Below are 26,989 nucleotides of genomic sequence, written 5' to 3'. Positions count from 1 at the left end.
TGGCCGATGGAGTGTGGCCCGCAAGAGGCCACACTCCCATTTCCCAACAGGCCCAAAGACTGGCAAACAGTGAATACCCCAACTCCCCAAAGAGCCAAGTAACCCGGGGCTCCAATCACTACCCCCCACCCCGCTGATCTCCGCCCACACAGATCCGAACGCGCTTGCCCTTTGGAAGAAGACAGCAACGGGACACCCCTCCGCGGGTTTCCAACACCACTCCCCGGGGTGCGCACACGCATCTCAGCCTCAGCCCCAGCTGATCCAGTGCCGCCCTCACCAGGAGACCCTGGACCTCCCTCGCACACTCACTTGTCCAGGACGAAGTAGAGATCAAAGGCTCTTCTGCAGGAGGGCTGCTCCTGGGCGCGCAGCAGCCCCCCGAGACCGCTGAGCACCAACAGCCACAGCCCGGGAAACAGCCAGCTCCCGGGGCTGCGGGCCGGGGACCGCTCCGCCACCATCCTGCGGCCGGGGGCCTGCGACTCCCTCCCGCTCGCAGTCCCCTAAGCTCGGGAGGGTCGCAAAGGTGGTGGGAGTCACCCGGCACGCACTCTGGGGTAGGGGGCGGCGAGCAGCCGAGGCGCCGGCGCCTGCGGCAGCGGGACCCACCAGCTGATAGAGGGAGGGAGAGAGGGAGGTCCTGAGAGGACAAAGGGAGTCTCCGCCACCGCCGCAGCTGCCGCCGGAACTCTTGACGAATCCCAGTGGAAGCGCGATCCAGTCCTCCCCCTCCCGATTCCGGAGAGTTCCTGCAGACAATGCGGGCCCACGGCGACAGCTCGCGAGAGGAGTTCCTCTCCCGCCTGGGGCCGAGCCTCCAGCGTCCGCCTCGGACCCGGACCTGGAGCCCACCCCGCCCGGAGGGCTGAAGTCCCTCCGCTGCCGTGCGCTTCGAGACAAGGGGTCCCTGGGACGCGGCGACGGCAGAACAAACTAGGAGTGGAGACCCTTCTCCTCCGGCGGCCCCAACTCCCTCCGCACTCCGAAACTTTCCTCCCGGTGCTGGACTCTGGGACTGCGCTGACAGGCCTTCCCCTTTAGGGGAGGAGGCTAGCTGGCCCTGGGACTGCCGGCTGGAGAGAAGCCACGCCGAGGCCAGTAGCGCGCTCGGGCCAGGTCTAGGCTGCGTGTGTCAGTGTGCGCTCGGGTACGAGGGCGGGGCCCCAGCTGAAGCCTCTGAGCCACACACGCACACTTGTGGGTTCCTGCCGAGTTGAAGATGACTAACGCTTGCCAGATTTGGGAAAGGGAGGAAGGAGTTTAGAAAAACAAAAGTTCTGTAGAAACTAAACATACCCGTATATCCTGCAGGCCTGGCCTATTTTAGCAGCTGTGCTAAAACAGCCCCTATGCGTGGTTTACAAACCCAAGACTAAGGATTCCATGGGAGGTGACGGCCTCCTCACTCCTCACTCCACCCCACCCTCCACTACCACAAGCGCTCTTTATGAACTTCCTCTTTTTTTTCTAAAGAAACCTGCTTAGTTTTTTTTTCTCTAAAAAAAAGCCAAGCCAAGGAAAGGCCAGAGTGGGGAGTGGGAGGAGATAGTAGGCCTCTCTGGGAGTGGAAAGTTGTACCTCAAAATATTTCAGCCCACTGTCATTTCCCTGCAAGCTCCAGTTTTGGAGAATTTCAGCTTTGGGCAAGCTAGGTCTCCTTTGCAAAACTTGTGCAAGCACTCAAGTTTGTGCGCAAATCCTCTGTCTACTAGTTCTGCTCTCCCTCCCTCCTCTCTCTTCCCCCCACCTCCGTGACTTCCGCCCTGCCTTAGTCAAAACTGGCTTTTAGAACCTACTACCTTTTCATTTTTAACAAAATCAATGCTTTATGTAGTACTTACATATACATCTCTTCTGTTGCCATATGTATTTAACTTTTCATTTATTATATTTGATATACAACCAGATATGTCAGCCCTTTGAAGATAAAAATTAGTTACTTTAACAAAGATTCATTGAGTGCCTATTATTTGCTAGGCACTGTTCCGGAAGTGGAGGTTAGTGCACAGAACAAGATAACAGGCCCTTGCTTTCATGAAGCTGACAGTCTGGCTGAAGAGTGAAAACAGACAATAAGAAATAAATACATAAGCAAGGAAAAAAAATGTCCATATTGGAAAGGTGGCTTGTAGAAATTTAAAATATTGTGATGATAAGGAATGACAGACTCGGTGACTAACAAAAAAGACCCAGTCATTCCAAGAGCTCTAGGGGGAAACATTTGAAGTTACTGCAAAGGTCCATAGACATTAGCTTAGCATATTCAAAAAAGAAAAAAAAAATCTGTGTGGCTGGAGCTTTGCAGGTAAGATGATGTAAGAGAAATAGGCAAGGGCCAGATTATGTGATGCTTTGTTTACTGAGATAAGGAATTCAGATATTTAATATTGAGTGTGATGGGAGGTTATTAGAGGGGTTGAAGCCCAGGAGTGGAGTGGCAGATGAATTGATATGATCTATGTTTTTCAAAGATCATTCTGGCTGCAATGAGACAATGAATTTGGAGTTAGCAACAGTGACAATAGGGAGAGCAGTTAGGAGACTATTGCAGTAGCAACATGTTGACAATCCTGAGGTTCATAAATCTGGAAAGGAGAACTTCATTTCTTATAAAGAGTTACAGCTGCAGGCTGGACATCTTGACAGGCTGGGAAGTGTAGCCTCTGGCAGAGACAAAAAGCAGGCACTTTGAGGGAGGAAAGGGTGGAACAGGAATTTACGCTGAATGAGTTGGCCGAGTATACATATTCAACAGGTTATAGGAGGAACTATGAATATTTCTGAAGCAAGGGGTACATGAACTATGCATATTTCTGAAGCAGGTGGGTTAAGTTTCCACATCAAAGTGAACATGGGACATATGCAACATGCATGTTTAGTAAGCAAACATGAATAGTAAGCAAACATGAATAGTAAGCAAACATGAATAGTAAGCAAACATGCAAGTTGCATATGTCTCATGTTCACTTTGAGGTGGAGACTTAACAATTAAATGTATTATAATTAGGCCCTATATGTCAAAAGGTGAAACAGAAGACATGAAGGCACTCAGTGCCACAGCCTCTGTAAACCAGCCAGAACCAGTCTATGGTCAGTGGTCTCTTATCAGGAGAAAGTTATTAAAATCAGTCTCTTGTCCAGTCAAAGCTGTAGTTATGGCTTGTGGAACAGGGGTAGGGGTGGAGGATTAATTAATTAGTGTCTTGCAGTCAGTAAGATGCAATTGTTTCAATATTGCTTATCTTGAGGCCAGTGTTTGTTTAGATGCTACAGAAAAAGAAAACCCTTTTGGCAGTTAGCATATAGTTTATTTTTTTAAGTATAGGAGTGTGTGACTTAACCTTTGCCTGGCATGGTCTTAGGACTTGTTTATCATTTGGTGTCTTATGAACACAGAGTACATTCTGTCAGTCTTATCATCTCTATTTTAACAAAGGCAAAATAAAATGGTACCTTAGACCATCATCACTATAGCAACTAACCTGAGAGTTATGAATGGATGAAAACTTCAATATATACAGGCAGACCTCCATTTTGAAAATATGCTCATAACAAATGTCAAAGATTGAATGGAGGGTGGCTAACATCCCTTCTCACTCTTTGCCAACTGGTCACTTGGGGATGGAAACTCCACCACTATCAACTGCATCAATCTGCCACTTGTTACCTGAGGGAGTGAGGAAGATACTGAGGGGCAAGGGGCTAACTAGATGGAAGATAACTTTTACTTTTGTAAGAAGGAAACATACACCTTTCATAATTTTCAAATAATTAAGCACTAGAAGAAAGTCCTTAATTAGTCCTGAGACTAATTAAGAAAGTCCTTAAAGCACCTTAATTCTGTCCTCCTTGGCTTCATCTTTTCTTGAGGTTCTAAAATTCTGATTACTTCTGCAGCCCTCCTGTCTCCAGGTATGTGTTGCCACTTCTCATTTCATATTTCTGTCCAATCTGAATACATAAATCTCCTTGACTTCCCATAACAGAACTGAAACAGGCTGACATTTTCAGGAAATTTGTATCAACAGCTTGTTCAAGTTTCAAGGTTTTTTATTCATTGCTGGTTGAAATTGATTTCCATTTCCAACTTTAATCTTTTTTTTATTTATTTTTTATTTTTTTTGAGACAGTCTCGCTCTGTCGCCCAGGCTAGAGTGCAGTGGCGCAATCTCGGCTCACTGCAAGCTCTGCCTCCCGGGTTCACGCCATTCAGTTCCAACTTTAATCTTAAGACAGAATCAAAGATATTATATGCCACATCAGCATGTTATTGAATAAAATCTGGGGAAAAAATGTGTCCCCCCAAAAAAGTGACAATGGGTTTCATGTTAGAAGGAGACAGAAGGCAAAGAAATATGAGACGTGATACTAACCATGTACTCTATCCTCCTAAGGAAGTATTTTAAACTCACATTTGTTGGTTTCCTTTATCCCTAGCTTCTTGACTAATTACCTGCTCATCTTCTGGGACTTCCCAAACTGGTTTAAGAATCCATCTTGTCCTAGGTTCAAACTAAAGCAAAATACCTCAATTTAAAACTCATTCTTCCTCAAAATTTCCAGGCCTTCTGAGAGTACTCCTACTCAGTTCTTCTTTCTTGAGTACAAGGCTGGCAGAGAATATTGACATACCAAAAAAATAGTACCACTCTTTTGTTTATCTGTTTGCTTGGGTAAAGAATTCATCCCAGTCCTGGAGCATTTTGCATCTCACTGACTTGCTCATGTAAGATCTACAGCAAAGCAAAAAATGGCCTCATCTGGCACAGACCAATAACTAATCAAATCACTTTCACTTAATAAAAATTAATCAGAAGATCATTAATTACTGGGGCAACCAACTGTCCTAATTTTTCACAGACTGAGGGGTGTCTTCAGTCTCATGGACATGGGACTTTCCATGCTAAAACTAGGGCAGTCCCTGGGATAGTTCCTGGCAAGCAAAACTGTCGGTCATTCTTTTCCTAAGCAATAATGAGGGAAGATGAAAGCAAAAGCAGACATGAAAATCTCTCCAAGCCATGAAAAAGAAGTGGTAGAAACAGCAGTACTTTCCCTTCTCCTTCATCAGTGAGAGCACTCCGGGAATTGTATCAGCTGGAGAATAGCCAGGTAAGGTTTCAAACTGACTTTTGTACCATGACAGTCATGCTGGGACCCTGTTTAACTTTCAATCTGACATCAAGAATGGGAGGGATAATGCAGATTTTTTAAGACAGAGAGAGAAAAAGAGACTCTATACTGCATTATGTAGGTAAATAAATCTAAAAAATGTCTCTTTTATCAAATTGTTTGTATTTCCACTGAATTATTTGGCTTTACAATCGATGAATGCCTCTACTCTTTGAAAATTATTCTTTGTATTAAATCAAACTTCTAACTCAGTGTTAGAATGTATCACCTTATTAATAAAAATGCTAATGAACCCCAAAACATTTTAAATTCATTTTAATGCAGTTAGAATAGCTTGAGATTGACACCTGATGATTTAAAGTCTTCACTAGACCCCCTCTCATTGTCCTTTTCCTCCTACCTGCAGAGCTCCGATGGACTACATGTTAAATTATATTTAATTACTTATTTACTGGTCTTTTATTATACTTAACGAATGTTTACTGATACCTACTATGTATCAGGTAATGTTTTAAGCACAAATGTTAGACTTTCTATTCTCAAGCAGTTTGCATTTTCAATCTCCTGTCACGAATTTATTTCCATCACCCCATACCCCAGCAAATAAACTAACAGAAAGGCAAATAAGCAACAACAATAAAAGTATTCTTTATGTGTAAAAAATTATATAATCTATATTATTTGCAAGTAGATATCTTTTATGGCATACACGACTACAGACGTGACTCTCCCGGAAGTTGAGTACCATACTGAAAATGATTCATATTCATGTCACATGGGAAATGATTCATTATATGATATCTACAGTGATTCAGAGGAAGAAAATAAATCTTCACTACCTGTAAGTGATAAAGCTTATTTCAACTTTTATCAGGCATAGTCATTAAAGAACTAGATTTCGTCAATGTCTGAACTAGTTCCTGAGAGTGAATAAAATGTCTTTGGAAGGTGCAATTGCCTCTAAATTAATATCTCTATGTATCACAATAGGGGGTGCTAACTAATGTTAGAGAATGATTACTAACATCTGCATTTGGGATCAAATGTGTCTCAAATTGAGTTTCTCAGAAACAGACTTGAGATTCGGAGATTTGCATGCAGGAGGGATATTGAGGCATGCAGCAAAACCTCAACAAAGGGATGAGGGAAGCAGGAATTGTCAGAGAGAAACTTGAACCATGATGGAATTCCAAAGGAGGCTTCAGGCAACCACCAAAGGTAACTCTGGAGCTGTGATAGCCTTTCATAGTTGTCCTGAATTGAGTGAGACAAGGGAGCCAGCATTTGTTACCCCTCATAGATCACTCACTAAATGTGGGCTTCCACTCTACAGGGGAAAAGCATAACCTTAAGCAATGGCAGCTTCTTTTGGCTTGGAGCAGTTATGAGGAGGGACTCAGTTGTGAGCTGTCAACAGCAAAATCCTTGCTGTGGGGAAATTAGTGTTTCAGCCCTGAAGGAGGAATCTAGGTGATGCAACTACAGCACCTAAAACCACAGCATCCAGAATATCCAAAAAAAGCCAAGACACCTGGCAGCTAGTTTGATGATAGTCCTATCTCATGTGCAATGTCAGACCTTCACAAAGCAGCTCAGGCTTGGATTGGCATCCTAGAATGATAAAGTCATGTAACTGCATTGCTTCTCTCATGCCTTCTATCTTAGCTCTGGTGCAGGTCAGTTTCTCAATTCTCGAAGGAATTACTCTAATAGTATTCTATTCTTCCTATACCTTCTCCATATTTCAATATAATTAGTCCCCTGAAGTATAAAACCAATCATATTAATCACCTACCTAGTTACTGTAATGGAATATGGTTTCCTAACAATGGAAGGCCCTCCACAATAGCATTACAACTTAGCTTTGTATCCTCACCCTGAACAAGTCTAGTCCCTTCATATACTTGATGCTCCAGAGAAACCATGAGAGTCACTGTTACCCTCCTATGCACAAGTATACCTTTTGGATTTACCTCGTTTTGTACTCCCATTTCCCTGATACTGTGTTCTAGGTGTCAAATTCCATCTCCTCTTTGTCTTGCCTTCTATTCTCTTACTGAACAATTCAGGTCAAAAGCCATTAGGTGGGCCAAGCACTGGGTGCTATGGTGGTGCAGAGCTACAGTAAAGTAGTCCAAGCAATGCGCCGAAAGCCAAGCAGGGCGAGGAGAGTGTCCCCATGGTGCAGGGAAGGACAGCCTGGCATGGAGCATTGGAGACTGAGAAGGGTGAGGAAAGTGTCCACCTTGGAAGGTGGCCTAGCATGAGGAATAGAGAAATAAGCCAGTGAGCAGATTGCCTGGTGGTGGGAAGGAGGTGACGTTTCTGACCCTAATTAAGATCAGGAGGACAACACTTCTTTGAGCTGAGTCGAAGTGGACGCTTTGAGCGCAGCCGCCCCACAGCCGCTGATCCCTGCGTCGCTTCCTGTAGAATCCAGGGCCTGCTTTGCAGCTTTCCTCCCTTTGTCTCATAACCATGTCTACCAATGAGAATGCTAACATAGCAGTTGCCCGACTTCACAGATTCAAGAACAAGTGAAAAGACAGTACAGAAATGAGGTGTTTCAGAATAGAAGTCAATGCGAAGCTGAGAAAAACTAAGAAGAATGACCAGATGCTGAAGAGGAGAAATGCAAGCTCATTTCCTGATGTTGCTGCTTCTCCGCTGGAGAAAAACTGCAAAAACCAGGGCACTGTAAATTGGTCTGTTGATGACATTGTCAAAGGCACAAATAGCAACAATGTGGAAAGTCAGCTCCAAGCTACTCAAGCTGCCATGAAACTACTTTCTAGAGAAAAACAGCCCCCCATAGGCAACATAATCTGGGCTGGTTTGATTCCAAAATTTGTGTCCTTCTTGGGCAGAACTGATTGTAGTCCCATTCAGTTTGAATCCGCTTGGACACTCACTAACATTGCTTCTGGGACATCAGAATAAACCAAGGCTGTGGTAGATGGAGGTGCCATCCCAGCATTCATTTCTCTGTTAGCATCTCCCCATGCTCACATCAGTGAACAAGCTGTATGGACTCTAGGAAACATTGCAGGTGATGGTTTAGTTTTCCGAGACTTGGTTATTAAGTATGGTGCAGTTACCCACTCTTGGCTCTTCTTGCAGTTCTCGATATGTCATCTTTAGTATGTGGTTACTTATGTCATCTTACCTGGACACTTTCAATCCTCTGCTGCTACAAGAATCCTGCACCCCCGTTAGATGCTATTGAGCAAATTCTTCCTACCTTAGTTTGACTCATGCATCATGATGATCCAGAAGTATTAGCAGATAGCTGTTGGGCTATTTCCTACCTTACTGATGGTCCAAATAAACGAATTGACATGTCCTTGAAAACAGGAGTTCTGCCCCAACTTGTGAAGCTTCTAGGAGCTTCTGAATTGCCAACTGTGACTCCTGCACTAAGCCCCATAGGGAATATTGTCACTGGTACAGATGAAGAGACTCAGGTTGTGATCGACGCAGGAGCACTTGCTGTCTTTCCCAACCTGCTCATCAACCCCAAAACTAACTTTCAGAAGGAAGCTACATGAACAATGTCAAACGTCACAGCTGACCTTCAGGACGAGACACAGCAAGTTGTGAATCATGGATTAGTCCCATTCCTCACAACGTTCTCTCTAAGGCAGATTTTAAGACACGAAAGGAAGCTGTATGGGCCATGACCAACTATACCAGTGGTGGAACATTTGAACAGGCTGTATACCTCATTCATTGTGGCATAATAAAACCATTGATGAACCTCTTAACTTCAAAAGATACCAAAGTTATTCTGGTTATCCTGGATGCCGTTCTGAACATCTTTCAGGCTGCTGAGAAACTAGGTGAAACTGAGAAACTTAGTATAATGATTGAAGAATGTGGAGGCTTAGACAAAATTGGAGCTCTACAAAACCATGAAAATGAGTCTGTGTATAAGGCTTTGTTAAGCTTGAGAAGAATTTCTCGGTAGAGGAAGAGGAAGTCAAAATGCTGTGCCAGAAACTACCTTTGAAGGCTATTCCTTCCAAGTTCAGGATGGGACTCCTGGAAGCTTTAACTTTTAGATCATGTAGCTGAGGTATATATTTGTTGTGTACTATATTTGGTATTTTGTCTTACTGTTTCTCTACTAAGAACTCTTTTTAAATGTGGTTAATTATTGTAGCACTTTTTACACTGAAACTATACTTGAACAGATCCAACTGTACATACTGTAGGAAGCTTGTCCTCTGAATGGGTTTCTTATTTCTATGTGGAATTTCTTATCTTGCAGCATCCTGTAAATAAACAATAAAGTCCACCCTTTACTTCAAAAAAAAAAAAAAATCAGGAGGACTTCTGCATGGGGGAAAGTTATTGTGGAGTATTTGGAGTCCAAACATGGACCTCCACGCAGGGGGTCATCCCCACGCAGAGTGTCAGAGAATTAACAAGGAGAGAGAGAGAGTCAACACTGGAAGGCAGAAGCTGCCTCAGGATGCCAGAGCAGGAGAGGAGTGAGTAGAGCTGTTGCAGCAGAGCACAGGGTATAAGAACCCAAGCATTTGAAGAGGAATTCTGGTCAGGGAGAGAGCCCAGCTGAGGTATATAAACCCAAGCAGGGTAAGGGGGGCTTCAGAAAAGGGAGAGGCTTGTCAAAGGAGTGACTGACAGACTGACACCCAGCATAGCATGTCATAGCCCAGGTGGGTTGCCTAGGTGGCAACCAAGCGCAGCGTGTCAGAGCTTGAGAGAGAGAAGGAAAGGCTTCGACATGGAGGGAAAAGGTATGTGAAGCCTGAGGCCGCAGGTAGAGATTCAAGCAAGATGAGGAGGATGTCCACCCAGGGTAGGAAGAGGCAGCTCGTGACTGGGGCCAGATCCTGAGTGAAAGTGCACGGTGGTGCTCGTGTTAGAACTTAAGCAGAATGAGAGAATTTGTGTTGGAGAGGGCAACAGTGGTGATGAGAAATTGGTTCACTCAGGAAGTGCTTTCATCCCTTCAGGCTGCTCTAACAAAATACCATAAACTACATGGCTTGCAAACAACAGAAATTTATTTCTCACAGTTCTGGAAGCTGGGAAGTCCAAGATCAAGATGTGAGCAGATTTGACATCTGATGAGGATCGTCTTCCTGGTTCATGGGCAGCCATCTTTTCACTGTGTCCTCAGATGGCAGAAGGGGCAAAGCAGCTCTCTGGGACCTCTTTTAAAAGGACACTAATCCCATTCATGAGGGCTTCACCTGCATGAACTCCCAAAGGCTCCAGCCCAGATGCTATGACATTGGGGATTAGGTTTGAACATGTGATTCTGGGGGAAATATAAACTTTCAGACCATAGTGAGGGATTAAGTCAAACTAGTATAGATAATGGGAGTTACCATCAGAGAAGAAAGCTGTAAATAATGAAATTGAAAAATCTAGAATAAATCCTGTGGTGATAGCTTGCAATTGGAGATATTAGTGTGAATTCATATGTATAATTACAGATATAGATGTGAGTATATGTGCAGATGCAGTAGTCCTTCCCCATTATCTGCAGAAAATATATTTCAAGTCCTGCAGTGGTTGTCTGAACCATGGATGGTACCAAACCCTGTATGTACTTGTTTTGCCTGTACATACATACCTATGATAAACTTTAATTCATAAATCAAGCATAGTAAGAGATTAACAACAGCTAATGATAAAATAGAATAATTACAGCAATTTACTGTAATAAAAATAAAACAAGTGTTCCCTGAACACACGCATTATGATACCTATACCAGGACAGTTGATCTGGTAATCGAGACAGCTACTGAGTGACCATCAGGCAGGTAGTATATACAGGGTGGATATGCTACACAAAGGGATGAGTCACCTCCTGAGAGGGATAGTGCAGGGCAGTGTGCGACTTCATCAGGCTACTCAAAACAGTGTGCAATTTAAAATGTATGAATTGTTATTTCTGGAATTTTCTATTTAATATTTTCAGACTGCAGTTGACTGTGGGTAACTGAAACCTCAAAAAGAAAAACCAAAGAGACTGCTATGTGTATATATGTAAAACACAGTATACACAGTATATATATATGTGTGTGTGTGTGTGTGTGTACATGTATATGCAGATATATAGCTCTGTCTACTTAGATAGACTGAGAACAACAGCAGCAATGGGCATACATAATGCTTATTTCTTGGTTTTAAATGTCACTCTCCACTGAAGTGAACTAGGAATTCTTAAAGATATGTTTAAATTCAAAGTGAGTCGGGAATCTATGAACTTAGAATATCTTGTCCCAGAAAGTGAGAGGTATTCAAAGAATGATGGGGCATGACCAAAAGATGTAGAAGTCAGATTGAAGAGCTCCAATCAGAAAAATCTAGGATAATATTTGCACCAAAATGAAACAATTCAATGAGAAAATGAACAAAAGATATAAACATATATTTCACCAAAGAGGATATACAGATCAAATAAACACATAAAGTTATTCAACATTGTTAGCCATTAAGAAAATGCAAATTAAAACCCAAAATAAAAAATAGTGATAACAGCAAATGCTGATGAGAATGTAGAGAAACTGAATATCTCATACATTGCCAGTGGAGATGCAAAATGGTACAGTTGTTCTGGAAAATAGTTTGGCAATTCCTTTAAAAACTAAAAATGGACTCACCATATGACCCAGCAATTGCATTAATGGACATTATAGAGAAATTAAAACTTAGATTCACACAAAAACCTGTATATAAATGGTCATAGCAGCTTTATTTATAATATGCTCAAACCAAAAGTAACCCAATGTCCTTCAGTGAGTGTCTTAATTTGTGCCACTATAACAAAATACTGACTGGATAATTGATTAAATATATATATTCCTCACAGCTCTGATGACTGGGAAGTCCAAGATCAAGGTACCAACAGATTTGGAGTCTGGTGAGGGTTCTCTGCTTCAAAGATGGCCCCTCTTGCTGCATCCTCACATGGCAGAAAGCGGGGCAAAAAGGGCTGAACTTGCCCCCTCAAATCTTATTATAAGGGAACTGATCCCATGCCTGTGGAAAAAGCCCTCATGACCTAATCACCTCCCAAAGGCCTCACCTCTTAATGCCATCAGTTTAATTTCCAACATATGAATTTTGGAGAGAAACGTGCATTCAAACCCTAGCAGTGGGTAAGTGATTAAAGTGTGCTACATCCATGCCATAAACTATTCCTCAACAGTGAAAATGAACAAATTATTGACACATGCAACAACTTGGGATCCATCTCAAGGGAAGTATGTTGCATAAAAAGCTAATCTCACAAAGTTATATACATTATTATTCCATTCATATAGTGTTCTTGAAATAATATTATAGAAATTGAAATTAGATTAGTGGTTGTCAGGGGTTTTGGATTTTAGAGGAGAGGACGTAGGGGTGGTTATAAAGGGGTAATTCAAGGGAACCCAGTTTAATGGAACAGTTCTGTGTCTTGATTGCTTTCATGGTTATATGAAGTTACACAAATAATAACATTGCAGATAACTATACACACATGTAAAATTGGTGAAATCTGAATAAGCTTTGTGAATTGTACTAATGTCACTTTCCCAGTTTTGATCTTGCAGTATATTTATCTAAGATGTTACCACGGGGGAAAACTGGATGAAGGATTCTCAGGGCCTTCCTGTATTTTTTTTCGTAATTGCCTTTGAATCTCTAATTCTAGATTAAAAGTTTTAAAAAATGAATGGTAATAGAAATAGATTATAATATATTGGGTAAAATAGAAAACCACGAATCCATACAGATGTGAATAAATATATGAATAAATTCAAAGTTTTATATAGAACAGAACATTACATAACTTATCTCCCCAAAATACTTATGCATGACAAAGAGAAAAATAGTAACTTTACATAGGGTAGGCTTCTCAGACATTACCTTAATCATGTTATCAAAATTGACATCACCAAAATTGGTACAAAACTAAGTTATATTCTATTTGACTGGTTGTAATAAGAAGAATACAAGATCACTTTGGTAATATTCCCGCTATAGATGGATGAAAAAGCATCAGGTGTACCCAAACTGAAAGCCATTCTACAAAATAACTGACCTATATTCTTCAATGTATCAAAGAAAAACTGAACAACTGTTTCATATTAAAGAAGACCAAGGCGATATGGCAATTACATGTAATATGTGATTTTGGACTGGATAATTTTGCTCTAAAGGAGTTTATTGGGACAACTGGAAAAATATTGTGGTTACATGAAAGACTTCCTTTTTTGATGAAATAACACTGAACTAGTTGGACATGATGGGCCATTATGTCAACAACTCATTCTCAAAAATGCTTCAGGAAAAACATTTCTTTGTACTTTACTTGCAATTTTTCTGTAAATTTGGGATCATTTCAAAATTTATATAGGAAGAGGAGACTAAGAAATCATGACAACAAAATGTAGTATGGTATCCTGAATTTGATTGTGGAACAAAAAAAGTCTATTTTAGGGTAAGTTTGGTGAAATTATAATAAAGTGATTTTGTTAATAGTATTAACTAGTGCCAATACTATTAGAGTAGCATTGTACTAGTGTTAATTTCTTAGTTATAACAAATGTACTATGGTTATGTCAGATGTTAATGGCAAAAGGAATTCTCTAGTGTATTTACAACCCTTTTACAACTCATACAGGAACTCTCTAGTATATTTACAATCCTTTTAAATCTAAAATTTTCCCTAAATTAAACATGTATTTTAAAAAAATTAGTACTGTTCAGGCTTCAAGTTCCATTTCATGTAGTCAAAATAATATTCACCCTCTAGGCTTATTTCATACACCCTCTCCTCCATATAACGTTTTCAATTCATCATTACTGCTGGTCAGTTAATTATCCCCATTCCATACCCCCAATTTCAGCCATAAAAGTTTTTGTTTCATTTACATTATAGTATTTTCAGATAGTTATTATCAATCTGTTACTAATTTCTTAAGGACAAGAATTGTGATTTGCTAGAAACATATGATAGAGGCTTTACTAAACATTTGCTGAGCTGTGTTACTGCAGAAGGCTGGAATACCTTTTTGAGTATTTAAATTCTGTCTAAAGATTCTGGAAAGGTGAAAATTCTTTATGAAACCTTACCTAATTGCTTCAGTTCATGCTAGTCTTTCCTTTATATCTCAATGTATCTTGTAGCTTTTCTTCTCATAGGTCCTTGATGTATCTTGACACCACTTGGTTCATAACCCAGTTTTTAAATTCTAGCCATTTTCCTGCTTATCAGTATCCCAGAAGGGGGTGGGGCAGATAACAAAGAAAGTAGAAAAGAACTGGTGAGTTAAATGGTGGTCACTGTGGATGAATTCATTAATACTGATACAATTCTCCTCTAGGATGACTTTCTGCATGTTAGAGAAAGCTTTAAAATAGACATTTCCTAGACTGCCCTACAGGTAGATGAGATTTCATCATCGTTTAGAATCCACCCAAATATACCCATGCCAGATTTTGAATCAGAACCCAATTACATGAGGGTAGAGGCAGGGTATGGAGTGTCTTTTCTGCTGCTTCAGAGGCAGTGCATGGCAGACTGAGCACCTCCCTTGCCAAGGGTTGGAGTGTGGTTTGGGGAGTTGTTCCTGAAATTCAGTCCTCACCCTTCTTCTTCAGCAATCCAAATGACTCTGAGTTATTTATCCTTCTTAATACATTCCTTTCATTTAAATTAGCTAGAATAGATTCTGTTTTTGAAAGACATTGACAAGTCTTAAGCTTCTGTAATCTCTAGGAACTTTAAATTAGTCATTTTACTAGCAGTTATAATTACAATAAAAAGCTATAAATGGAAGGGAAGAGATAAGTAACTGATTTTTTAATTACCCATGGTATTCACTTGATATTATTCCTTTCCTTGGTAAACTTGGATACTCTGGGGTGGAGGCAGGAAAGCAAAATTAGATTTAAAAGGAAAAAGAAGGAGGAGGAGGAGGAGGCAGAGATTCAATAAACTTCTTCGAGAATTTTGCAAGACAAGTAAAAATCTTTTCAGCTACCTAAACACAGAACACAGAAGTAGGGATTTCAAATTAAAAAAAATCAAAGAATGAGATTGATTATCGATAGCAAGGGACAGCTCAGAAGGGAGACAAAACAAGTTACAGCTAAGAATGATTAAAATTACAAAGGATATAAGTAATCTTTCAGTATCCCATGCCAGATTAAACAAATAAATTGCATATTTGTATCTACTGCTAATAGGTTCCCATACAGAATAACTTAGAGGAATTTAAATTATAATAGAAATGTTTATTTTATATGTTGTGATCATATAAAACTTGGAAAATAAAAATAGAAACAAAGTCCAATGACAATTTGTAGTTTTTTAAGGTGCTTCTACATACATTGTCTTTTTGATAAACACATTTTTGGTTTTTAACCCGCTCTCTTTTGATGCTGAGTGCATTGAAAATTTACAGTATTCAAAAGAAATGATAAATGTTTGAGGTGATGGATATCTTAATTACCCTGGTTTGATGATTATATAGTGTATGCATGAACCAAAATATTACCCATACCCCATAAATATATAAAAGTATTTTATATCAATTTTAAAAATGAACAGTATTCAATCCTAATTCCTCCTATCCGTCATCTTCTTCAAAAGAAACAAACAAATAAAAAGACTGAGTTATCCTGGGAATGGTACCTAAATGATGATGGTCTTAGCCAATGCATTCAGCTAAGGGAATTCAAGGTTGGCTATCCTTTTTCCCTTGCCTGAAATCTACCATGGGAGAAGGGTGGCTATCTTAGTCCATTTTAAGTTACTATAAAGGAATAGCTGAGGCTGGGTAATTTATAAAGAAAATAGGTGTATTTGGCTCATGGATATGCAGGCTGCCCAAGAAACATGGCACCAGCATCTACCTAGCTCCTGGTGAGGGCTTTTGTGCTGTGTCAAAACATAGAAGAGAAGGTCAAAGAAGATGTGAACACAGGCAAAGAGCGTACAAACCCAAGAGGTGTCCTGGCTTTACAAAAACCCACTCTTACAAAAACAAATCTATTCCCTTGAGAACCAATTCAGTCTTGCAAGAGTAATAACTCAGTACCTGGGAAACAGCACTAAGACATTCATGAGGGAATCTACCCCCAAGACCCGAACACCTTCCACTAAGCCCCACCTCCCAACACCACTGGAAATCAGATTTCCACATGAGATTCGGTGAGGAAAAACAACCCATATCCAAACCATGGCAACACCCTGTAACTATGTCTTCATCACTTTCAAAAAGAAAAAAAAATCTCCTTTAGTCTAAGCACTAATTTAAAGACTTTGTAGGCAGCATAAAAGAGAGAAAACTTTTTTTGCTTATTTCTAACTTGTTTATACAACATTTTTAACAGTCACAGTTTGTCTGCTCCAAGATATTTAAGCTTTAGATATTTAACTCCTTTTTTAAGATAAAAAAGTTTGAAATGTAATTTTGCTCTTTGGAGTGACTACCATAAGTACTACAATTAAAAAGATTTTTTATATTTTGGAGGCCTTGTGTTTCTCATGGAAACCACTTGATTAGTGCATATCCAACTTTATTTTAACAGCACATATGGCACATAGATTATCTATCCCAGTTTTCTTGGGAAGTTCTTTGCAAGGAGCAGTAGGAAAGTTGTCAATCCCCAAATGGCCAATGGGTTTCATATGCAGCAAATTTGGCTAGCAAAAATACCAACGTAAGTTCAACAATACTGGACCACAAGTGCCTGAGGATATTTTTTAAAGATTAGTAAATCAGGGGTTTGCTTTTGACCCTGATCTTTATACAGAGTTAACACTTCTTCATCAAACAAAAGTATCTTTAATTTGAAGAAACTCATTTTTATAAATTTTAAAAATTTATTAATCATTTAATGCCTGCTGTCTGCAAAGCACTGATCTGTGATTTTTGGAATATACAAAGTCTAGCAAATGAGATATCCTAGTTGGATCTTCTAGTTATTGAGCTAAGCTACATTTAAAAATAACCATAATACCAAGATTGAAATGATGTGATGGAATGCAATAGGAATTCTGAAGAGGGAGAAATCACTTATAGTTGGAGAAATAAGGGTTTATGAAGGACAGGGAATTTAATGTGCTCCTTGAAGGATGGGTCATGTTTTTAAGATTATCACAGGTGAGGGGAAGAAAACACCCTAGAAAGAAAAAGCACAACCAACTTCTAGCTGAGGATGGGAGTTGAAAGGATGGCATCATTATTTGAGATAGGTAAAAGAGCACCCATATTTTTTTAAAAAGGTGCACCCCTTTGATTACCTTCTCACCTCTCTCATAGTATTACCTGTATCATAGTCTTACTATTGTTTTAATCATATATTTTATTATGCTTTTTCCTGTATATCGCCATCATACACTTAACAAGCAGCATGACAACATATTACCTTAAAGTTACTGTAAAGATACCTTTTATGTAAACTATACTTAGAGAAACACCAGTCTTCCTATATCCTCCCCCAGCCGCATCCCAGGGAGCAGAAGCATAGAGCAGTGAATGTACAGAGTACCCGATGAGCACAAAAAGAACCTGAATTTCAGTGGAGCCCTGAGTATGTGAAGGGAGAAATAGAAAATAAAACTGACAGACCTGGGTAAGGCCCAATCTGTAGGAGCCTGTAGGTCAATCCTCCCTACGATCTGTTTTTGAAAGAAAAGAAAAAAGTTTATTGGACATAGCCATGCCCATTTGTTCATATATGGTCTGTGGCCACTTTTGTGCTACAGTAGCAGAGCTAAATAGTTGAGGCAGAGACCATGTGGCCCACAAGCCTAAAATATTTACTATGTGGCCTTTAATTTTAAAAGTTTACCAAAGTCTACCTTAGCTAAAAATGCTTTAGTGTGCATTTTTGTGTAGACAAAATAGATACAATAATAAATGTAAATGGCAGAGGGGTTTGAGCAGAGCTGTACTTTTAGAAGAATCATCAGGTTGCTGTGGCAAGACTAATTAGAGGCGAAAGACGAGGAAGAGCTGAAAGCACTTAAAATTATTTTTTAAACATGCAAAATTTACCATTATTGTATTACTTTTTATTTTGTGCTCAGTGAAATACGAAAACCTGGAAGGATCCAAAAATTGTACATTTAAAAGCAGAATCAGAAGAATGACACTGAGGGTGGGAAGGCAAGGGAATTTCCATGCCTCAGAGAAGTGTGCGTAGTCTGAAGGTCAGCTGTGCCTGGAAAAGCAGTGGAGACTGGGTAGTGGTTGTACATGGGACTGTGGATGGGAAGGTTGAGACAGAAGAGCACTGGGGGAATCTCACTGTTGGAACAGTGTCCCACAAGGTCATGACAGTAAATAATGAGCCTGCCACTTCTAAACCAAAGTTTTCAATTCAATCCATGGGGTTTACCCACAAGAAAGAAAGAAATTTGATTTTAGTAACAGATACCAATGTGAACTAGATAAATACTAAAGGAAACATATTACTGAGCTAAAAGGGTCCCATGGAAACTACAGACGGGGTCATAAAGGACTTGTGGATGAGACTGGAGTCTAATACAAGACCCCAAGACCTGACACTGAGAGGACATTTCCTAGAGATGATATGCTGGGAAAATTCCTCAAAAGATGTCTTTCAGAAGAGGGGCCCTTTGTTTATGTAGAGTAACTGGGAGAACAAGATTTACTTTCCAAAATGCTGTTTACAAGCTAGTTTTTTGGGATGTCTCAGTTCCATACAGTACAATATCCGTATTGCTTACGCTGATCATATTCTCATCTCCTCTCTGTCCAAAAGATTTTGCTCTCACGGTAACCACAATTAGATTAAGAAAAGGCTGAAAATGACTATAATAATTATTTTAAAATTATAGCAAACTTTTTGATTGATAATCTAATGAAATAATAAAGAGAAATAAAATGCAGTGCATGGTCCAACCAACCAGCCACTGTTTTTGAAATTCTGACCTTGAAAATTTGCATTTTAAAGGTGTTCATTAATTATTTCTCTTTTGTGGTACAAATATTAAATATAAACTGAAGGAGCCAAGTAGACCCAAGCATCAATATGTAGAGTCTATGGCAGATAAATTCAAGGTACCTTGAAGTGATTAGTTTAAAACTCATTGAATTTCTGATCTTTGAATTAATGCCTTTTTTTCTCATACATGATATAGTACGAGAAGAATCATATGGCAGTCAAAACAATTAGCTAACCAACTTGATATCTTCACCATCATTTCCTTGACACTTCTATCAAAATGGTTTTCCACCCTGAGTTGACAGTCAAAACAGAAGGACTTCACATAGAATTTTAAACTGCATTCATATTAGATGGTATCATAACACAATACCAAACTCATGAGATCAAACAAATAATTTATCTTTTCCCTGATGCAGACTTAAGACATGTATCATCCCTCGTAACTGGTAATTTTTTACAGGAGTAACTTGTAGGAGATAAAGTACATTGACATTTTTTATACATAACTCTATGCTGGGATTTAAACTGAAAGCTTATTCCATCGGGAAACAAGGCAAAAATTGTTTTTAAGTCTTCTTGTTGTGGCTTAGTAAGAAATTCAATCGTGTAGACAAAAAAATTGTGTCTAAAATAAATTTCTGAAGAAATACAATAAAATATTTGCAATCACCCCCCCCCTGCTAAAAGCTGGGAGCTATTCCATTCACAGTTTATGGGGAGGGTGGACCCTGTAATTGTTTCTAATATTTAATATTTAATACTCTTGATCCTAATGATTTGGGCAAAAGCTTTGGAGTCATTTGGTATTTTTTCTCTCCCTTTCTGTCACCCTGTCTTTCTAATTTTGCTGACTTGACACCAGATTTATACATCTGTATCTCTAAAACATCCGTCTGTGATCACATATATGCAGATTAATCACCTTCCATGGAACAATAGACACTGGTGCCTACTTGAGCGGGACAGTGGGGATTGAAAAACTACCTTTTGGGTACTGTGCTCACTACCTGGGTGATCAAATCGTTTGTACACCAAACCCCAGCCTCTCACGATCTACCCATGAAACAAACCTGCACACGTACAAACTGAACCTAAAATAAAATATGAAAGAAGAAAACAAAAATCACGTCCCATGCATTAGCCTTAGGATGTGCTTCAGAAAAAAACTTCTTTGCATCCTCTTCAGATTAAACATTTCTTTAGACATCCCTCAACCTGAAGCTCTGAGCTTGGAGCTTCTATAGAAATGAGGTCATCTGATTCCCAAAATTACTTTCTGAAAAAGGTATAGTATCTTCTGGCTGAGAGAACTGAGTCCCAGAGAATCAACTGACTTGTACAAGAGTTAGCAAGAACACTACAAAGCAGGAATTTCAGTGCAAATCTCTTGATGGACGCTGCATGTAGTTTTGTTTGCTTTTGTTTTGTTTTGTTTTTAGGTCTTCCTTGGCCCTTGCTTTACAGGGTCTTCCCAGGCTGGCTGTCACATCACACTGTCAAAGGCACAGCTTCTATCAGGAAGCCCTCTTTACACAGCTCTCTGCTTCTACGATCTACTACTTTCTGACCTATTCCCACCCCATTCTTTATAATCACCTTTCCATTAAATTATCCAATTTGAATATTTTCCAACTGTTTCCTGCTGGGAACATGATTGGAATAGCCCACCCCTGAACAACAATATTCAACACTCTGCTAATTCCCAATCCTACGTCACATTTCTACCATGCTCCTTCTCACCTCCTCTCTCCCCTGCTTCCACGAAAGTACCCATTCCTTTGTTTCTTGCTCATAAAGAGAAAACAATCTGATGAAAAATACATTCACACCAATATATGCATGATGTAAATATTTAAGGTATTACCTTTGCTTCCATGCCATCTCTAAACTGACCAACAGTATCTGCATGTATGCTGTCATCACAAACGATATCCAATGGCAGAATGCCAGACACCTGTTGTAGGTGCCTTAGGATCAGCTATTTTTGTCATGTAGGTTCAAAGGTCTGTCGTTGAGGTGAGGGATTGTTGGCTATGGCTGAATTTCAAAGCTGTTTTTATAGCACCTAACTCAGTCTCTCCCTACTTTGAGTCTGGTTGGTGATATAAAAGCATCTAGTAGACACAAATTGAGAAGTAATATGTCAATATTAAACAAGAATAAAAAGGGCATGTTTTGGATGGAAAGCTTCAGGAGGACAGAACTTTCTGTGTAGAATTTTTATGTACGATCTCCAAATCTAAGCACATGGGAAATTTGCTAAATTAAAAAATGCAATAAGATAATATAGTCAAATATTTTTCAATAAACATATTATTTGTCATTTTATGTAATTATGCTCTTCCTATGTAATATAAATGATGTCATATGTACATTAATAGAATCTTAAAAATATAATCTCATAAAAATTTCCCGTGGACTTTTTTTTAACCAGACACATTGGAAGATTGAAGACTGAATTGTCTGTACATTATCAAATAATAACCCAAATAAAAATATGCTTCCAGACATGTACAGATGGCTGTTTTATAATCACTGAAACTTAAGAAATGATGAAATATGGTTGGCCTTTAGGTTTCCTGGATGAAGTCTATTACAGGATGATTTAGCATCTGAGGATCCAGAGGATGTATAACAAGTGTTATCACCAAAATAATGTTGGATAAAGTCTTCAGCCGAGCAGAAGTAAGAAAGCAGCCTGGGGCCTTGGGAACCTTCTGTCTGGCCTGTGGCACCGTTATCTGCCACAGTATCTAGTCTGTACAGAAACCTTATTTTAATTTCACTTGGGATCCATATGTTTCTGCTGACCTTTCCTTGCAAAGATGACTTTTTTCCCACATTTTGCTATTTTCTGCTTTCTAAGCATGTGGATAATTTTTTTTAATTCTTTGGGTTTTGTTGAAGTGACATTTCACTAGCTAAGACAAACAAAGCTTCTACCATAAGGGTAGTGATTAAAAGAGTTTGATAGTATCTTAAATGTACACACAATATCATAAAGAATGTCACAGACTGTGTATTCTATATTCTGACACTAGCATCTATGCTCCTAATGCCATATTTGTTTAATCCAATAGATTAATCGTCTTTAGCTTCATTCTTATCAAAATGAAGTCAAGTTCATTTTAGTCAATTATTGGGTGTTTTTTAATGTACTTATGAAAATATTAGAAAACCATATGGACACATTATTCATTTTTAATCCTTGCAGAAATTGAGTTTTCAGAATTTCATTTAAAATGTGTAATGTTTGTCAAGAAGGCATGGTTGGAATGTGATTACATGTAAGAGAAGGCTTTAACCTCACCAACTGTATTGAAATATAGCTGGAGGATAAGTGTCAGCAGATGGTCTGTATGAAGTCAAAGGGCACACTTCTGTCAGTGCAGTTTCAGCACCACCCAGGGATAAAAGTGCCTTAACCAGCTGACATGGGTATTCTGGGTGGTTGGCAAATACAGCCTCAGAGCGTGCTGGGGGACATTGTGCACCATAATTTAATGACATTGGCCATTAAGGTCATCCCATAACTGTGCTCTGATTGCATTTCTACTAACCAATTTTAATTTCCCTGGAAACTTTTTTTAACAGGTGAGAGAATGTAAAAACCAGGTGACATCAGTATTTCAGTTTATCTGGCAGTTACATTTCTCACTGAAAATTAATAAAAATTTCTCACACGGAGCTATAAAAATAGTTACTCATTGTTAGGTAACAGGGGTACCTTAATGGCGCCGGTTCCGGGTTCTTCTCCCCTCCTTGACCGGGCACTGTCTGAACCCGCCAAAGGAGGGCCAATCAGAAAGAAGCATCTCCCGCCTTCCCTTGGGCCCGCCCCACGTAGGCCCAAGGGATATAAAACCCAGCACATCAGCAGCTCTCTTTTCTCTTCTCTTCTCCTCTGTCTCCTCTTCTCTTCCTTCTCCGCTCGATGCCTCCAATAAAGATCTCTTGACCGTGACCGGTGTAGTCTGATCTCCGCCCGTCCTCTTTCACTCATAACTAAATTATTGTCTCTGTCTTGCTTCCTTAGCTATGCTAATGTTTAGGCAATTTCTATAGTTTTCTTTCTTTCTTTACCACTTCTCTCCATTTCTTTCTTCTATTTTTTCTCTTTTACTTAGCCCAGGGTAAAACTGAGTCTTCCTCATTTCTTACCTCCTAACAAAGGCAACTGTAAAGAGTTAGCTTACCTATTCTACAGGGCAATTATGAAAATCAAGTGAAAGAATATAAGTGAAGTATTTTTATTAAATGTAATAGCCATACAATTCTACAATTAAAACTAGTACCTAACCAAGAACATTGTAGATAATTAGTCCTTTGAATTTATTTATATGACTTCTTGTTCCACAGATGAGTTAAGGCAAGTCAACAAAAGATTATTTCCTAAATGTATCTCTCTCCTTTCTTGCTAGAATTGGTATTGCTTCTCTTAGTCTGTTTAAGACAAATAGAGAATATAAAGGACAAATGTAACTGCCCTTAGAAGCTGTACTGTTCTTACCCCCCTCTTCCATGTATATAGTGTGTGTGTGTATGCACACGCATGTGTGTGTGAACTCAGAGTCAAATACTCATTCTTCCCCTTACTCTGAGTTAATTTTTCTTCTCGTCTTTCACAAAGCATTATCATAATAGTATTAATTAAACTTACTTTAGTACTGTAAGTACTTAAATACATTATTTCACTCAATATAACCCTAAAGGCATAATTTTTTAGTGCTTTCTGTGTGCTTGATCTTATTTTTCCATTTACCAAGGTAAGAAAACTTAAGCAACATGACCAAAGTTACAAAACTCATAGGTGAAGAAGCTGAACATTGAGCCTAAATATGCTTGACTCCATGGTACTATACTGATTTCTTTTATTGTCAAATTTTTATAATGTAACACATGTTTATCATTTTTCTACTCCACCCCTAATATTTGATAAGAGGAAGAAAATGGATAAAGCTATTTTCCAGTATTTTAGGAGCATCTTCTATCATCTCTTTATTTCAAATAATATGTAATACCAAATAACATGTTTATTGTGGCATTTCCTGATTTTTCACTAAAGACTACATGCTATGAAAGATGGAAATTTAACTCATTCATAACATTTTTCCTCTTCATCTTCCCAGAAGATTTATATTACTAACAATAGCTGTAAGTCTTTTTTCATAGACTTTATTTGCCCAGAGAACAATTCTACAATCTCTTGCCTTAGGAATATAAATTTGCCCCTAAGTGCTCTGGATGTTAAATACAGAAAAGGGTTCTGAGGGTCTCATACTTCAGAATGTAAACTGTCATATTTTCCCCATTTGTATTTTTTTCATGATCAATATATTCTTTATTTTTATTTCAGGGACTGTTGACATTCAGGGATGCGGCTGTAGAATTCTCTTTGGAGGAGTGGGAACACCTGGAACCAGCTCAGAAGAATTTGTATCAGGATGTGATGTTAGAAAACTACAGAAACCTGGTCTCTCTGGGTGAGGATAACTTGCCGTCAGAATGTCTAATAACTAAGAGTTTTATTTCTTTTCTTTTCAGAATGTCCCTTGGGATCTTGTGCTTTGTATGAGTTAGTTTTAGATTCTTGTTTTCAGGAAAAAAATAGGGGTTTTGTTGATGTAGAAAAAATTTCATAATGTTTGATTTTGACATTTGCCTTTTTATTTGAGGTGATGTACAAGTTTCACTCTAGTCGTGATTCTGGAAATTGGTTGACATAAACTATTGTTGCTTACACTTTAAAATCCAATTTTTTTTTGTTTGTTTTTGATTCATTCAGATTTGCAAGAGGAGCTCAGGATCCCCAGATTTAAAATGCTTCCTAAATATTCTAAAGAAGCTGGTAGGAAACAGTGAAACGCCTCCTTATAACACTGTCAACCTATCCTCCTGCTTTCAGCCACACCCTGCTTTCTCACCTTCAGAAACACCTAGTACTTTCCATTCATGAGCATTTCCAGAGCTCAGCAATTTTAATTAGCTTATTGGTAGGTTGTGTTTCAGCTTTCCTAGATCTGTAAAGTCAGTTACCATCCATCCATCTTCTTTGCAGCTTCCAAAATTATCAGTTATTCCCAAAATGTACTGGAATGTTAAGTGAGTAATTGAGAAGTGAGGTCATATACTTTGAATTAGCAAGCCAGATCAACCAATGAAAACACACTTGCCCACAGCATTCTGGGTGTGTTGGCCCCGTCCAAAGCTATTTAGGGAATGAGAATGTTGGTTGAGAGAGGAAATTACAGATTATCCCCTTTCCATTTGTGTATAATTAAATAACCTTATGCAAAAATCATTTGTAAGAACTATGCTCCCGTCACTCTTATTTCACACAGAATCTTAGCTCATCTTCTTGCAAGCAATTCCTCTCCCTAAATCATATATTCTTCTTGTCAGCATATTCCCAGTACCTGGCATGCTGCCTGACCTATAACTGGTGTTCAGTAAATGTCTGTGAAATGAATGAGTACTAAGACCTATCCCTCAGTTAGAGGTTTAGTTCAGTTTAGCAAGAAAGATTTGGGGGTTATTGTCATTGTTGTTTTCAAATGGAGCTATGTTGCATCGATATTAGCAGTACAATTATAGAGAACAGGAATGAAAACCTCATGAGAAACTTCCCTGTACTTCCTTGTTCACAAGTATCACAAAATATGAATCTTTCTTAAGATATTTTACATGATTTTTACTTTAGATGGTGTCTCAGTCCATTTGGGCTGCCATAACAGAATGCTATAGACTAAGTAGCTTAGAAACAACACAAATGTGTTTCTTACCATTATGAAGGCTGAGAAGGCCAAGATCAAGACATCAGCAGATTCAGTGCCTGGTGAGGGCCCACTTCCCGGTTCATAGATGGCTATTGTCTCACTGTGTCCTCATACAGTAGGAGGAGTGAGGGAGCTCTCTGGGGTCTTTATTATAATGGCACTAATCCAATCTAATCATCCCCCAAAAGTCCCACCCTTCAAATGACATCACCTTGGGGGGTTGGGATTGCAACACTGAATTTTAGGTAGACACAACATTCAGTCTATAGGAGATAGAATCTGGAAATTCAAGACAAGAGGGAAAATATATATAATGTGTGAATGTTTCATATTTGAATCTTATCCTCAAACTCAGATATTCAAGAATTTCATATTATTTATTTTGTTCTAACTAGTGAATTTCTACTACAGCAGAAAGTCCCTGGAGTGATAAAATAATTTCAGTTAATCCTGTGACTCCCCCATTCCCTTTTCTAATATTTATCTACAATTATAGGGGTTTCCTCATTGACCAAGTACGTAGATATGTGGAACCAGTGGAGGGAGAACAAGTAGAATCTGGTCTTCAGTGTCATCTGTTCAGTTCAGTTGGCCACATGCCAATCAGCATTATTCTGAAAGAAGGGAGGGAGTGGAGGATTAATTTAGGAGAAAGAATAGTGGGAAGGAAAAAAGGAATGCAAAGAAAAACTTGATTAATATCTCAAAAATATTATCTCACCTTTTTTAATTAGAATCCCATATTCCAGTTTTCATTTTATCACATCCCTACCCAAACTTCTTCCTTGTTTTTATTCATCTTTCCACAAGCTCTCTGCACCCCATTTCCACTTTCCCCAGGGGCTGATTTCGCCTGGCTCAAGCTGTTTGTTTCTGTCTCACAGTTGTCCTGCTGCCAATAGGGTGGGATGACCAGGCTGGGCCAAGCTATCCGGATAATGTCATTCCTGGCAGGAAGAGAGATTTGCAACAGTAACACACATTGCGCCTTCCTCACATTCCGGACACTCCCAGGAATCATGAGGGGCTCACTTATACAAATTTGGCTCTCCAGTTCATTCATCTGGCAGCCAAGACCCATAAACTAAATCTGGTTTCCAGCAACAGCAGTGGTAACATCAATA

General features: G+C 39.2%; 1 protein-coding gene and 1 pseudogene across 2 annotated transcripts in view; one reads left to right on the top strand and one right to left on the bottom strand.

The window, feature by feature from the left end:
* ANTXR2 (ANTXR cell adhesion molecule 2) overlaps window positions 1-1,134 on the bottom strand; it is a 153,570-nt gene extending 152,436 nt beyond the window's left edge. Inside the window, exon 1 of one of the 2 annotated variants that reach the window (XM_032149190.2) lies at window positions 313-1,134. In XM_032149190.2, coding sequence (XP_032005081.1) covers window positions 313-464 — 152 coding nt within the window. In that variant the 5' untranslated portion in view covers window positions 465-1,134. The remainder of the gene's footprint in view (window positions 1-312) is intronic. The other variant, XM_032149194.2, reaches the window with a different exon arrangement.
* A 6,480-nt stretch (window positions 1,135-7,614) lies between these two features.
* On the top strand, window positions 7,615-9,197 carry LOC116466453 (importin subunit alpha-1-like; annotated as a pseudogene).
* Window positions 9,198-26,989: the final 17,792 nt, after the last annotated feature.

The sequence above is a fragment of the Hylobates moloch genome, unplaced genomic scaffold (genome assembly GCF_009828535.3).
Source record: "Hylobates moloch isolate HMO894 unplaced genomic scaffold, HMol_V3 SCAFFOLD_2, whole genome shotgun sequence".
Classification (NCBI taxonomy): Eukaryota; Metazoa; Chordata; class Mammalia; order Primates; family Hylobatidae; genus Hylobates; species Hylobates moloch.
This window is presented reverse-complemented; position numbering and strand designations above follow the sequence as displayed.